General features: G+C 44.0%; 1 protein-coding gene across 2 annotated transcripts in view; it reads right to left on the bottom strand.

Annotated features, from left to right (window-relative positions):
- Uri1 (URI1 prefoldin like chaperone) overlaps window positions 1-9,211 on the bottom strand; it is a 57,025-nt gene extending 47,814 nt beyond the window's left edge. The window contains exon 1 of one of the 2 annotated variants that reach the window (XM_075984239.1): window positions 8,751-9,211. In XM_075984239.1, the coding sequence (XP_075840354.1) occupies window positions 8,751-8,861 (111 nt within the window). In that variant the 5' untranslated portion in view covers window positions 8,862-9,211. The remainder of the gene's footprint in view (window positions 1-8,750) is intronic. The other variant, XM_075984271.1, reaches the window with a different exon arrangement.
- Between the last annotated feature and the right edge of the window lie 7,168 nt (window positions 9,212-16,379).

Genomic DNA, 16,379 nt, shown 5'->3' with positions numbered 1-16,379 from the left:
CAGAACCCACAGAAATAAAAGACTCCACGAAGGTGGACTCTGACCTCCATGCGCATGCTACGGCACAAACACATACAAGAGTAAATAAAAACCTAAAAGAAAATTTAAAACTTCTGTGCATTAAAGGACACTATCAAAAATATAAACAAAAAAATCAGGAAAAATATGTAAATTACATACTAGAGTTTACTATCCAGATATACAGAATTTTTCTTACAACAAATGACAAATCAATTAAAATACAGGCAAAGGATATCAATGGAAATTTCTCCAGTGGACACACAAATGGACAACAGGCATGTGAAGAGTTGGGCAACACCCTTAGTCATTAGAGAAACAGGAGATATAAGCACAGATTCCTCTCCAAGCCTATTAAGACAGCTATAACTGAAAAGGTGGAAGAAGTGTTGACAAGGATGTCAGAGACTGCATTTTCATATACTGCTGGAGGGGATATGACACAGTGCAGTGACTCCCACTACTACAGGATTCAACCACTCTATTATCAGGCACAAATGCCAAAGAACTGAAAACGGAGACAGAATAACACTGTTCACAACAGCCAAAGGGCAGAAAGAACCTGAGTGTCTACCAGATTAAAGGAAACCAAATGACCCACAGATGCACAATGGAATATTACTCTGTGACAAGGGGATTAAGTTCTAACCCAACACAAACCTGGAGGTGTCAAGAAAAATAAGCCAAAAGCTTAGCACAGATAGATGATCTCAACTGCATGACAGACCTAGAATACATGACTCCTAAGAGAAAGCAAGCTAGAGATTGCTAGAGAAGGAAGGAAGCATGGAGCAGCTATCTATGTTTCTGGCTACAGCCTCTGAGCGCAGAGATCAAAGGGTTTAGGAAACAATGGTAAGAGTCCTAGGCCAGTATCACTGAAGTACAAGTGGTTTAGATGGCAAAACTATCCACAAAAACTAAGATGGCTGGAATGAAGATCTCTAAATTCTGCTACTTCTTCTTGACAAGTCTTTAAGCTTAACACCAAAGCTAGGCAAAAATCCTGAAGATACAAATGGGTTTAAAAGCAGGCCAGCCTGGGCTACACTGGAAGACCTGTCTCAAAACAAAGAGAAAACAACTTCAACGTAAGAATTATCAGACTCCTTTCAATAAGTTACTCATGGTTTTTCAACTCAGAAAAAAAGCATTTTCTAAACCTGAGTATTCAATCATTAAAGCTCTCAGAAAGCTGTTGAATAAACTGGGGTACTGGTACATGTCTATAATCCACCGACTTGGCACAGACAGGATTGGAAGTTTGAAACTAACCTGGGGTAACTAGTAAAATCCTGTCTCAAAATAGAAAATTAAAAAGCACTAAGGGATGTAACTCCGTAGTAAAACACTTGTCTAGCAAGCACAAGACACTTGGTTCCATCTCCAGCACCACCAAAAGTCAAAAAGCAGAAATACCCACAAAAACATCACCTCAGTCTTTAATGGTTATTCTAGATAGTTAATCCTAAGGTCCACTATATAAGCTACATTAGGTCTTACACTAGAGATCCTAGCAGCACCAAAGGCAGGAAAATAATCAGAAAGTATAGTGATATTTTATTTGTGTTTTAATAAACAAAGCTTCCCTGAAGATGAGAGTGCAGAGCTAAGCCACTAGAGGCCAGGGAGTGGTGGCACACAGCTTTGATCCCAGGACTCAAGGCCACCCTGGGCTACACAAGATTGAATCTATCTTAAAAAGAGAAACAACTCACACAAAGGTGCTCCCAGCACTTGGGATCCCACATCTTTAATCCCAGCACTAGGGAAGTGGAGAGAGAGTGATATGTCTGGGTGTAGATGGGTATGTAAGGCAGGAGATAAGAGCTCACTGCAGTCCACGGTCACTTGGAGGACAAGATCATCCCCTTTGTCTGAGCCTTGGTGGATAGACACTTGTCTCTAGTGGCTTGGCCTCTTTGCTTTTCTGATCTTCAGCTTGAACCCCAATATCTGTCTCTGGGTTTTTATTACTTGTGCTAAAAAAAAAAAAAAAGCGTAACGATTAGAAGAGACAAAGCAATCCTGAATAACTATCACGAAATTTACACTGCCAGGTACTGAGAGAATTTCTAGGTCCAGTGAGATGTCTCAGCAGGCTAAAAGCATTTGCCAGGAAAGCATGACCACCTGGGTTCCATCCTAGAACCTACAAATAGGTAGACGGAGAGAACAAACTCCACAATGGTGTTGACCTCACATACACATCAAAGCATACATATGTGAACACATACAGAGTAATAATAAATAATTTTGGGAGGGATAACTTAGGAAGCCATAATGATTACAGCAGAAGAATTCTGGCTACAAGAGAAAAGCCATCAGAACAGACTTGAGAAATCACACCCATCACCTGTCATAACCAAGATGACAAGAAGTGAAAACACAACCATCCCAGGTGAAGAAGTAAGCCGTCTCAATCCCCTAAGTGTGAATCAATAGTGAACAGATATCTGCTCTCAACATGCAAGTTGGTGTGACGAGGATATGCCCAGAACAAACAGAGCTAAGATGTAGCTCGGCAGTAGAGAGCTTGCCTACATGAGCACAGCCTTGGGTTCTCAAGCAAACAGAGGTTAATTTACAAAGGACATAAAATCAAGAATTGTAGTCATCAAAGGACAAGATTATAAAATGTTAACTCAAGACTCAGATCAGCAAGAAATTTATAATCCATAACTGAAAATGTACTCATATCAAAAACATATGAACAGGGGAGGGGAAACTGTGGTCAGTATGCAAATTAAACAAAAAAATAATTTAAAAATGTATGAACAGTTACTATGAATCAACTAGAATAAGACAAAAATCCACAGAAAGTGAAAAGGCAACCACTGGCTATTTTCCTTGGAAGAAGTTTAAAGTCAAAACCGCTCAAAAACACTTGAAAAGATAATCAACCTCACTAATCACTGGAATGAGAAGCAATTATGAAAGAGAAGGACAACACCTAAGTAATTAAAATGTAGAGAAGCTGGGCCGTGTACCACAGCTGGCAGGCACCAAAGACATACATACCCCATGAGAGAAGTCTAGGCAAAAAGTACAAACTGCCTAAATTATCCTACTAGAAAACAGAGAGAGCTCACAGAGATTCCAACATGAACTGCATAACCAGCCAGCACCACGCCTGGCACAGACAGAACAGACTCCCTGAAATGTGAGCTTGGCCCTCCCACTCTTCTCACATGTATGACAAAAGGATACTTAAACAAAGATCACATTTCAGTCGCTTCTCCTCTTGCAAAAATAAAACTCAAAACCCTTAGTGAAGAGACCTGACAGTGCTCTCAGCCTGACTCACTACCATCTGCATAAAACTGTCTCCAAAATGTCTTCCACACAGACTCACGCCCACATACTGGGGCTTCTCATCTATGAAACTGCACTACACCCTGACACGTTACTCATATAAGGGGCATTCCCCACCAGTCCTTGCCTCCCTGAACTTTTCTGCTTATCCTCATCAATCACTACCATCAGACAAGTAAACGTGCCTTCTACGCATGTCTTCACTAGAGTGACATCTTCATTTGAAACTGTGAACTCAGCACACCTCGTTGGTAGTGTTAGGTGACTGAATCCTGTGACTTGGATTCCAATTACTGGTGTCCACCCAGTTGACAGAGTTCCTTAAATCAACAGGAAACCAACACAAAAATGAAAATCTTCCATTAAGCTAAATTAGATGTTAAGCTTTAAGAAAAGATTAAAATATTCACTTCCACTGCTTTTAATTCTCCAAGATTCTAGTATAAGGAGAGTATTCGCCCGTTCAAAACTCCAAGCAATAATTACCTCATGCCCTCAGTGGTAAAGAACTTACCCTACTGATCTTCCCAGCCTTACTTACTGCTGTCCTGAAAATGAGCCTATGGAAACACATTGCACCCCAGTTCTTTTAGATAATAAAATCTCAGTATCTTTACTAGTAAAACATGTTATCTAGAAATATGAAACAGCTATCCCAGAAATATGGCCTTCACCAAGAAACCAAAATTTCAACATAATGCTAATTCCAAAGAAGCAGATTTGGCAAGACTTTCATTCAAGAAACCTGTGCAGAGTAGCCTGCAATACTTTATCACTGCCACTTCCATGTTAGGGAAGGCGGGAGGGTATAAGAACCAGAAACACAAAAAAAAAAAAAATAAAAATAAAATAAAATAAAAAAGAACCAGAAACACTTCACCACACTGGAAAGGAGGGGAATCCAGTCTGCATAAGCTCTGTGTGGCAGACACCTTTCTATCAAATCTTTTATACACATGGCTCACCAGACTGATCTACATGATGCACTGGGGAGGCTGAGGCAGGAGAACTGCAACAAGTTCAAAGCTGATCAGGGTTACATAAACAAAAAACAAAATAAAATACAACAAAACAAAAGATAATCTGAGCTTCTCTCTTCTTTTATCTTTTGTCAGAAATGTCAAACAGTATCTTCAAGGAGAAAAGGAAAAATAAAAACCGAGTGATTGGGAAATGTTTTCAAAACATTAAATGAATACTAAGAAATAAACCTATGTAACTAGTATTCAAAACCCAGCCAATACTTATTTTTAAATCTTAGAAACTGGTTAGTAATTAAAGCTATTATAATAAACATGTATGCACAAAAATTAAATTTCCACACCTTTATTAAAAAACTGAAATCTTCTAACTTTACAAACTTTTGTGGGAAAATGCTACCATTATCCTTTGTGGCAATTTTTATATACAGTGAATATTTATATAAATGCCTGAGCCAACAGGACCCACATCATACCCACTGCTCTGCAGTTTGCATGCCTGTCCAACATATGCACGATTATTTAACCACCACTCCAACAGACAACGTCCAGGTTTCTTCCATTCTAAACAAAAGCAGAGAAACTCTTCTTAAATGCCTTTTTGCCAGCTCAATAATGGATGGAGGAGAATGAAAGATAAAGAGGCAATAATAAAACCCATCATGACTTTGAATGCCAACCTAACAGTTCAACTTAAAAAATAAAGACTACTGGTTGCATATACCCTTAGTCCCAGCCCCTAGAGGCTAAGACAGAAGGAATAAAAGCCCCAGTGACACCTACTTGGGGAGGCTGGGGCAGCAGGATCAGAAAGGAGATCATGACCATCCCAGTTCAAAGCCAGAATGGCTCATGAGACATTATCGTAAAAGAAAAAGAAAAGAACACAAGTTATTTAAAGAGGGGGGTGAGGGGCTGACTGTTCTCACCACTGATTCCATACATGAAGATTATTAATATACTTAACCCTGAGCCTGTCCCTTTTCTCAGACGCTGTCACTCCCTGGGGATGGGGCTCATTCATGCTGTTAGCCTTTTCTTCAAGCTGCCAACTTTTCATTCTTTGATTCCGTGCCCCAGTATCAACCAGGACCAACCAGGAGAAAAGGACAAAACCTGGTCCACTTAGTGGGATTCCAAAGAAAGAAGGGCAATGAAAAGCATTATCTACAGCCCTTCTCAAGCTAGGTTCAGAGAACTGCTCCCTAAGCCTTTATGTAAGGAAATCAGGTAACTTTCTGCAACTAAAGGCCAGCGAAGTAGATGCCACCATCAAAGCAAGAAAAGCCATTTTGTTGAAAGTTTAATTCCCTCTCATGGAACCCACCCAGGGAAAGGCTAAGAGCTTAAGTACATCTGACTGATATAAAGGACACTAGATGTCCACTCATACGAAGCTATGACATTTTTCCCTTTACATTCAGAATGGCACATGTTTCTACTTTCACCTGAAACAGCAGAACTGTTAAAACTGAACTGGCTTTAAAACCTAAACAAAGTCCCTCACAAAACTAATAATTCACAATTTATAAAGCAAAGCAAAGTCTAGCTGTGCTAAACTCCAATTAAAACACAGCTATCTAGGGCTGGAGAGATGGCTCAGAGGTTAAGAGCACTGGCTGCTCTTCCAGAGGTCCTGAGTTCAAGTCCCAGCAACCACATGGTGGCTCACAACCCTCCCTGGCGCCCTCCCCTGGCGTGCAGGCATACATCGAGGCAGAATGTTGTATACATAATAAATAAATCTTAAAAAAAAAAAAGCTATCTACCCAGCATATTTTGTTAAGGCCTTGGAAATCTCTTGTCCACCCATGCAGATTTTTCTAATAAGCAAACAGTTGTTAAGTAAATACTGAAGGGCTTTATTATGCACTAGGAGGCATTTCACATAACCAAAACAGATATGCACATTTATTTCATATGTTAAATTAATATTAACACAAGACAGGAATGACAATGGTACTGGGGTCCATGTTCACTGAAAATATCCAGTCTCTCACTGGATTTTATAGCCACAGGTACTCTCAATATGATACCACAGGAGCAAGCTGTTCAGAGCACCCCAAAAGTACCCTTTGTATTTCACTTCACACTATCATCAGAATAAAAAGCAGAATCTACTTTTTAAAAATGACACACAAGAGGAAACATATTGATCAGCATTACTGACACTTTACACTATGAGGGTAGAAGGGTTTTCCACGTGGACTAAAGGCAGTGCTAACACCATCTACCCTGGTCCATTTCACATTTTCACAAGAAAGGTAAATTGTTTTGTCAAAATAACAAGACTTTATTTAGGAATTTTTTTTCTTTTTTTCTTCTTTCCATCTATTTTTTTCCTTTTTTAAATGTTTTCTTTTTTTTATTTTTCTTTTTAAAAAATTAAGATGAAATGGGATCTGATGTCACAGTATATAACTCCACCTACTTGGGAGGCTTTAAGTCCAGACTGGGCTACAGGAGGAATGCAAGCCTGGGCAACTTAAAGAGCCCTTGTTTCAAAAATTAAAACGTGGGCTGAGCCAGGCAGTGGTGGCCCACGCCTTGTACTCGGGAGGCAGAAACAGGTGGATCTCCGTGAGTTTGAGGCCAGCCTGGTCTACAGACTGAGCTCCAGAACAGGTTCCAAAACTACAGAGAAACCCTGTCTTGAAAAACAAAACACAAACAAACAGGAACAAAAAAAAGGGGGGAACCTACCTCACCTAGAACCATAAATAAATAAGCAAGTAAATGTTTGTCTGTCTTGTAACTTAAATTGCATTAAACCAGACTAACTTTTAAACTCCCACCTTAAAGAACAAGTTTAAAACCTAACAACAGCTGCATTATATATCTGGGAAAAAATGAAACGTCGAATGTAAAACAAAACAAAACAAAAAAAAAAAGGAAGTCAACAAAGTAGGAAAACTCCTACAATTTAACAGGTGGTTTCCAAGCCAAGAGGGATTTCTTGAGATATATGAAATCCTTCGTGTAGTTAACCTCAGTATATCGTAATCACATTTTATAGACATTTACATAGGTCTATTCATTAAGAACAGTTTGGGCTTCACAGGAAAACTTCAAGCTTAGACGGGGGAGCTCACGAGGCCCCACCCCTAACTGAAGAGCTACTGACTGACGCAGCTAGTGTGTTGCCCATGCTCCAGTGGCTGGTCCTACCCATGCACATATGAGAAGCACTGGCTGGACTGCGTTATTAAAAAAAATTAAAAACAACAACAACAAAAAAAGGCATGAGTTCTGGAAGAGGGGTGTGTTGCAGGGAATGTAAATTGGAGGCAGGAAATTGATTGTATATACATGTACGAAATTCTCAAGGAATAAATTACAAATAAGTAACATGAATAAAGTTTAAAATAAAAATATTTAAATATAAAAAAAATGGAGCTTCTCAAATTTTGATGGTTCTGATGCAACTTCCTAAACCTTAATAATACATGGTACCTCTTAATATGACATGGGACGTTTTAAGCAAATTAAATGTCGCTTTTCAAAGAACTTCAAGGCTCTTCAAGAGAGGGAATCAATTTGAAAAACTACTGTACCCACAGGACTTTTTTGTTTTGGTTTTGGTTTTTGGCTTTTTTTCGAGACAGGGTTTCTCTGTGGCTTTGGAGCCTGTCCTGTAACTGACTCTTGTAGACCAGGCTGACCTTGAACTCAGAGATCCGCCTGCCTCTGCCTCCCAAGTGCTGGGATTAAAGGTGTGCACCGCCACCGCCGGGCCCACAGGACATTTTCATACTGACCAATTAAGTCGTAGTTCTTCACTCGAGCCCACTTCCTTACACAAGAATCCCATCGGAGGTGGAAAGCATGTTCCTCTCCTCTGGGAAGCCTCGTTATTATATGCTTGAAGTTAAAATTTAACAGAAAGGCCTCTCTCTTTTCAACTACTAAACCCCAAAGCTGGAAATGCACAGGAAGTGCATCATCACCAACGTAGTCAAACTTGGACGCTCAAATGAGAATCGTGTGTCCATGCGTGCGCGCACGCGTTTGTGTGTGTGTGTGTGTGTGTGTGTGTGTGTGTGTGTGTGTGTTTTAGCAACATTCAAGCCATAGAGCTAAGAGGTAAAAGGAGTGACCACTTCTGTTTACAGTGCAATCCCCCCACTAAAAAATGGAAGTTCCCAGGCTCTCGAGCCGCATTTAGCTTCAATACTTGCTCTCAGTTCAAGGGTCAACAGACTGCCTCATCCCCCTGGATCCTCGGTAATCCCCACGCACCCCTCCTGGTGAAGGTCAAAGGACTCCAGACAAAAGACAACAAATGCACGTGACAAAAGTTTCTCTCCCCCCCCCCCCCGCCCCCGGCTCCCCGCTGGCCCGAGGCTGCGCAGCTCCCGCGTGGCCGCCTTAGAGGTTGCCTCCGTCGCGGCCGTAGGCGGAAGCCGGCCAGGACGGAAACCTAGCGCGGCCTGTTACCTTTTCCTGCTCCTCGCGGAGCCGCGCCACCTCTGGGGCGCGCAGCGGCGCGGCGGCCGAGGCCTCGGAAAGGGACTGGGGCTCTGGCTCCGGCTCGGGCGGGGGTTCCATGCCCGGCGCAGCGGCCTCAACGAGGCGAACAAGTCCTAAACAAGTGTTTATAGAGGCGGCGTGGCCGGCGGCTGCCCAGGGCCCGCGCGCTCGCCCTCATGCACCGTGCGCCGCGCTCTGAAGAGGCCGCGCTCGCTTTCGCCGCTGCCCCGGGGGCCGCTGCTCGCGTCCGGGCTACCCGAGGCCTCATCTCACACGCGCATGCCGCCGCCGCTGCCGCCGCCGCCGCCTCGGAGCAGCAGGCCCTACACCAAGAGCGCCACGCTCTTCTCCCGCAGTAGGGGCCCGGCCAAGCGTCCCGCAGCAGCCGCGCCTCCTCCGCGCCTCCGCGCACGCTCCGCCCCTCGCCCCGCCCGCGCAGCACGCCGGGAATCCCTCAGGCCCCGCCCCTGGTGGGCGGGGCTATGGTGGGGCGGGCCGAGGGGCGGGGCGGAGGCTGAGCGGCTCTCGAAGCGCGCTCGGCTCTGAGGGCGCCAGTCCCTGCTCACTCAGTGCAGCCTGTGGTGGTAGGAACTTAATTCGTGCACTGAGGCTGTTTCATAAACTCATTTAATTTTATCGAATTCAACTCTTTCCCATGCTTTTTTAATGAGCTAATGTGTTTTAATGAGCTAAAATGCATAATATGCAACTGTATTTTGCGTATGTATTAATTACCGCACACATTACAATGTTTCCTTATATATATTAAGCTGCTATATTAATATTACTATGTTACTACGAATGCACCATTTAACACATTTTTCAAAGGTAGCTGCTGCTCTGTCCCACGTATTTTACGGTCCTGGTTTTGTTTTGGTTAGCTGTGGGGGCCAAACCCAAGACTTGGGGCTTGCTAGACAAGCACTCTACCAACTGAGCTAAATAAATACCCTTCCCTGTTCCACTTACTATTTTAAAACTCGTGGACTGGGGGTGATGGTGCACGCCTTTAATCCCCAGCACTCAGAAGGCAGAGGCAGGTGGATCTCTGTATATTTGAAGCCAGTCTGCCACATAACAAGTTCCAGGCCAGCCAGAGCTATACAGTGGAACCTCGTCTGAAAAAAAAGTAAGTCTCTTAGATCCTCTTTGTCCTCCAGTGTGGCCTCTGTTGATGGTAGTCCTCCAGTCGACCTCACTAAGTAGAACCGGCCAAAGTGTCTTAAGTCTACCCCAAGTCCTGACTATAGGACACTACTGTTCATTTAGTGTTGTTGTATAGAAATAGACAGACCGGTAGGCACCTGTAGAATTCAGACTCACTATGGGTCCGTTTGCCCTACCCCCCATTTCTGTCCCAGCTCCCAAGTCCACATCCACCTTTACTTCATTTGCAGCAAAGAAAGAAAGGCAGGGACCACTTGGGGAAGGTGGCAAACTGGAATTCCTCCCTCCCTGAGACGCAGCCACTTCTGAAACAGTCAGGATCCAAACACTCTTCTTGCCCTCTTGCCATCAGCAGCATCCCTCAGCCTCAGCGACCTCAGGAGCGGCTGCTCTGGTGCTCTACTCTGAATATGAACCGACCCCACGTATATGTTTCAGTACTTGATCCCCAACTGCAAGACTGTTGAAAATTTAGGATGTCGGACCTAAGTGGAGGAAGTGGATCAATGGGGGTGAGTCTTTGTGGGTATCCCATCTCTGGGCACTTCTCCTACTCTGTTTCTTGTTTAGCTGCGGAGTAAACAGAGACAGACAGACCATGCCTCTCTAACATAACGGACTGAACCCTCTGAAACAGCATTCCATACAGAAAATGATCACTGATAGCTTTAGTTTTTTGAGTGAGTTTATTAAGCATGTATCAAGCAAAAGCACAAGAACAAATAGCAAGAGGCAGATAGATTACAAAATACCAAATCAGGCCCTTAAAACACCCCGCAGAACTAATTAGAGGAGCCAGACGGGGAAAGCAAGCAAAAATAAAAGAAGTAGCAAACAGCAGATACATAATATCTCCCAGAAAGGCTGGGGAAGCCCTGCTGAGTCTGTCAGACTAGTCAGACTGGAGTTCAGCTGGGATATGTGCAGTTAGAGCAGAGGGTTCTCGCCACTGTCAAGCTCCCCACTTCTCACCGCCCCCCACGCTCCCGCAGGCATTTTCAATCACAGGAGAAATGACAGTAATAACAGTTAGAAATGGATCACCCTTGATCTGTTATCTCATGGATGCAGTTTAGCTGTGTGGTATCCTTCCTCCCTGTCCCAGAAGCATGAGGCCAGCTGCCCCAGGAAAGTGTCTCCTAAGACAATTGAGATAAACCTGGTTGAATCTGAGAAAAGGAGGGAGGGGGTCTGTCTTGCTTTCAGAGTCAGCTCTCAATGAGTGCAAACGGCACATGACGGCTTACCAATACCACTTATATGGTGAGCCAAAACAAATGTTCCCTCCCTTAGCTCGTTCTTATCGTATCAGTCAAAGCGACCCAAAAGTAAGAACTAAATCTGGTATCCCTGGTTCCTAACTGCCCTGAAATGGCCGTGGGTTGCTGTCCACCCTCCACCCCTCTTGGATGGGGTCATCCCCAAATCACACAGAGATTGTCCTACAGCTGACTGACCCAGCCCTAGCTCCAGCCTAAAGGCAATGCATCGGGATTCAAAGTGGTTGGCTCTAAACAGGGAGTCACACTACACAAATGCAACTTTCTTTCTGGATGCTTCTAAGCGAGTTCCCCCTCGACCTCTCAACACTTCCCTGAGGAATCCATTGGCCCAGAAGCAGCAGAAGGAGAAGGCAAGTAGCCATGTGTGTTTTAGGCAGCTCTTCTTGGTGGGGAAGGCGTGACAGAGTTCATAGTGTCAGGAGCTCGGGTCGGGGTCATCCCATTTCCACAGGCCAGGAAAGAGACAAAAGGAATTCTGCCTCTCGACTGGCTTCGCATTTTCTCCTTTTCATTCAGTCTAGAAGCCCAATCCACAGGATGGTGCCAACCACACTTAGCACAGATCTCACATTAAACCTCTCTGGAAACTTCCTGAAACCTTCGCTTGGAAACGAGGATCCCTGGAGGCTAGAGAGATGTCTCTGAGGTTCAGAGCACTTGCTGCCCTTTCAGGGGACTGGATTTCAGCTTCAGATCCTCCAGCTCTAGGGGTCAAGAACCCAAAGGGCCTCCATGGGCGCCTGCACTCACATGCACGTAACCCCCCCCACACACACACACACACAGAACACAGACAGACACATCATACACACACACATAATAAAAACTAAAGCAGGGTGGAAGAGAAGGCTCAGTGGCTAAGAGTGAGTAGTACTGAAGTGGTTTATTATTTGTATTTTGAAAAATAAATCTTGCCTGAAGACCGAAGGCAAAGCTAAAGCCACTACAGGTCAGGCAATGGGGACACACACCTTTAATCCCAGCACTAGAAGGAATGGTTATAAAATGGAAGGAGAGAGAGACTTCGTCTGCTTAGTCTGCAGTCACCCAGTCTTGGTAGAGGTAAGACTTCTCTAGTAGCTTGGCCGCATTGCTTTTCTGGTTTTCAGGTTGAACTCCAATATCTGCCTCTGGGTTTTTATGATTTGTGCTACATAATACTTTTCCAGAGGACCCAAATTCAGCTCCTAGCACCCCAAAAAATATTTTAAAAAAAAAGAGGATCCCAAAGTTAGCCTAGTTGACACAGTGCATCTTTGATCCTCGTTCCCAGGTAGAAGAAGGATCACTTTACACTCTAGTCTAACAGGCAGTGCCTTCTCTTGCCCCTTGGACAGCGGAGATCCTGACTCACGCTGAACTGCCTTCCTGATTCTCAGGCCTGAAGTGGCCCATTTGGAGACTGTTCAGCCTCCATTCATAATTTTATAAGTTACTTTGCAGCCTTAGGAAGAAAGGGCTGATTTGACCTTCTGGTTTCCAGGGTCTCTCAGTCCGTCATTATGAGAGCTACACCTACGGAGAGACAATCCACGGTGGTGGAAGCAAGTGGCTACTCCATCCTGCTAGAGAAAGAACCTGAAGCTGCAGCCAGGGCTGGGAGTGGGTATCATATGCTTCTACCAGCTAGGCTCCACCTCCTACAAACTCCAGGGCCTTCAAAATACAACTCCCAACTAGGGACCACGCTATGAAACCATGAGCCTGTGGAAGACATTTCTAATACAAACCATGACCTTAACTGCCTGAGCCAATTCCCATTGTATATCCTGGTCCTGTATCCATTTCCATGTGACTATGTAAGACCCATCGGTCCCATTTTCTTCCTGGAGAATCTTATATCATGACTAAAGTTAAAACCCTCACAGCTCATACAGTACTAGCAGGGTTGAGTGTCCGCTCACCAAGGCACAAGCTGGAGCCCTCTCCAGACCATGACTTCCTGAAAGAAAAGTTATGTGAGCTGGAAAGAAGAGTTCCGAGGAGCTGGCAGTCAGGGCAGAGGGAAAGAATGTGAAAAGCTCTACCATCTGTGACATACAAGAGGACCCTAGAATTCCAGAAATATGAAAATTCCAACACTTTGGCATTAGTGGGCAAGTGTGACCTGGCATTGCCCACTGTCCCTAGGGTGGGAGACATCCCCAAATCTCATCCTGTCTCCTTCACCCCCCAGCTCTGTGAAGTAGGAGAGAGATTGTGTAGTTTGTGGATAAGAGCTGTAGAATGCTCCCTCAAATCCATTTGCCCCACCTCTTCTCCGCAGTGCTAGGCAGGGTAATATTATTGACCCAATAATGAGCATGCTTGTAAAAATTCAGACATAATTGATTCCATTTGTGTAATAATTCCATTCTAGGTCTAGGTAAGATATAGGGTGGGATCTGGGTGCTGCTTTGTGTTCCTGCATCAATCAGCTGTTGCTGCGTAAAAAAACATCCAAAGCTCAATAATGTAAAAGAACAATAATGCGTTATTCTTTGTGATTTTAGAAGTGTACTGAAGTCCTGATGGAGACTATCTGGTGCAGCTCTATAAGTCTCATCCCCTCCCTAGGACCAGCGTCAGAGTGAGAGGTGTGCCTCAAACAGCATTGATAACAAAGAATCAGAATGAATGGGCCAGGAATGCAGTCTACTTCCCAAGGATAAGCAGAGGTGAGAGCAGGGACTACTGGACAGATTTATCCAAGTTGCTAGGACAAATCCAGGCTGCGTGGGAATTTTGGGAGAGGAGCCAGACCTAGGAAAGCAGGCTCAACAGGAACCAGAGGCCAGGGAGGCAAGAAGCCACCAAGTTGGCTGACTGGAAGTGGCCTGGAGCAAGCTGGCAGAGAGCAGGGTTCCAGCCCCTTCTCCTTGTGCCAAGAGAGAGCTATGACAGAGAACTCAGGGACTGGTATGAATCTGTTCCAAACACAGCACAATTTTAGGCATAGCTGTTTTTAAAATAGTATATCTTGAATTTCAACCATTCATATTACAACTTCACTAGGAAATTTCAGAGGGAGAGAGCTGTATTGCCATCTGTATTAATATTTCCTTGATATTTTTGTTTCAATCAATTCATGTAATCTTAGTGATAATAATCATGAACCCATGGTCTTGGGTGTTATGTTTTTTTTCTCTAATGCCACAGTAAAATGAGCACAACATTGATTATTTTAAAAAAAAAAAAAAACATTCCTACTGTCAAAGAAAGAAAGCAAACTGGAGTAGTATGTTTGTAGTACAAGGCCGTGTATGTAGAGATCACAGTCAAGTAAAACCATCCCCTATGTCTGGTGTCAATTTAAAAAGACTTACATCCATGATTCTGTACACAGGGAAGGGGGAGTGGAAGTGTGATTGATACTGAAGGTCGTTAGCTAGGAAGGTGAGAACTCACATATTAAACCACAAGCATGAAGCAAAGAGGGAAAATTGGAAGTAAGCAAAGCATTTTTACTCTCAAAAGCCCGTCCCCAGTGACATACTTCCTCCGGCATGACCACACCTCCTAAACCTCTCCCAAAACAGTGCTACCAACTAGGAAGTGAATGTTCAGACATCTGAGCCAAAGGCGGACATTCTCATTCAAACTACCACAACCTCCCACAGTCGTCAGGGCCTTCTTCTGAATGGCAGATTCTTGGATGGACCAGGTCCCTCATTCTTTTCTCAGAAGTCATTTATAAGGAAGAGAATGAGCAAAATTTAGACTCACTTAGGTATTAGGTATTTATCTGGGAAGAGGTGTTTCTAGAATGCTTTCATGTTGGCACAGCCCCTGATCCTGTACCAAAGCTCAATAAATAATCCTTTCTTAAAAGAACCATTGCTTAAGGGTGTAGAATCTGAGACTAAACGGACCTTAGCACCTTAATTCAGCTTCATCTACCCACCTTGCGCTGCAGAGTGGGCTTCAACTCTTGATCTTTTTTTACTCAGTGTAGTGGTTTGGATGAGGATGGCCGCCCTACGCTCATGTTTGAATGCTAGGGCCCTGGATGATGAGACTGTTTGGGGAAGGATTAGAAAGTGGGGTCTAGAGCCGGGCGGTGGTGGTGCACGCCTTTAATCCCAGCACTTGGGAGGCAGAGGCAGGCGGATCTCTGTCAGTTCGAGACCAGCCTGGTCTACAGAGCTAGTTCCAGGACAGGCTCCAAAACCACAGAGAAACCCTGTCTTGAAAAACCAAAAAAAAAAAAAAAAGTGGGGTCTTGTTGAAAGTGTGCCCCTGGGGTGGGCTTTGATGTTTTAAAAGTTCACACCAAGCAAGCCCCCAGTCTCTATCTCTCTGTCTGTCGCTCCCTCCCTCCCTCTCTCCCTCCTTCTCTCCCTTCCTCTTTCCCTCTCTCGACCTCCAGCTTGTGGATCAGATGCAAGCTCTCAGTGGCTGATCCAGTGTCCTGCCATCCTGCCTGCCATGCTCTGCACCATGAATGGCAGACGTGGACTCACTCTCTGAAACTGTAAACAAGCCCCCAATTAAATGTTTTCTCCTTTAAATTGCCTTGGTCATGGTGTCTCTTTGTGGCAATAGGAAAAGTAATTAAGACACCCAATATGCCAATCTCTGGCTTCCGATTATGTGCTTAGATCCTTTATACCTTACATCAACTTGGAGCTGTGACCAAAATACCAGATAGAAGCAACATAAGGGAGGTTGGGTTGATTTGGGTCTGTCACTTGGTATCACGCACTTGGGGGGAACACTACAGAGACAGTAATATGTGGCAGAGGGAGCTGTTCGCTTCACAGTGATCATCAGGAAGCAGAGGACAAGACAGAAGGAGACAGGGATGGTGTATTACCAGCCAACAACTCACGCATCTCCAGTGACCCACTTCCTCTGGCTGGGTCCCACCACCCAAGTTTTCAGAACCTCCCAAAATAGAACCACCATGCAAGGGCCAAGCATGAGCCTATTCATATCCTAATCATAACACACATAGTATAAATATTCAGTGATCAGCTTTAAATTCATCATCCAATTGACTCTTTTCCATTTGTTTCAGTGTTTGGTTCTATTTTGGTTTTTGTTTTGTTTTGTTGTTTGGTTTTTTTTTTTTTTTGCTTTCTTCCTTAGTTTACTTTTCTTTATTATTGCCTTATCATTTATTCCTTTTCTTAAAAGTTTACAGGACTTGTCTTTTTGTTCTCTT

The sequence above is a fragment of the Microtus pennsylvanicus genome, chromosome 1 (assembly GCF_037038515.1).
Source record: "Microtus pennsylvanicus isolate mMicPen1 chromosome 1, mMicPen1.hap1, whole genome shotgun sequence".
NCBI classification, from domain to species: domain Eukaryota; kingdom Metazoa; phylum Chordata; class Mammalia; order Rodentia; family Cricetidae; genus Microtus; species Microtus pennsylvanicus.
Note: the sequence above shows the minus strand (reverse complement) of the source record. Positions and strands in the feature narration are given on the sequence as shown.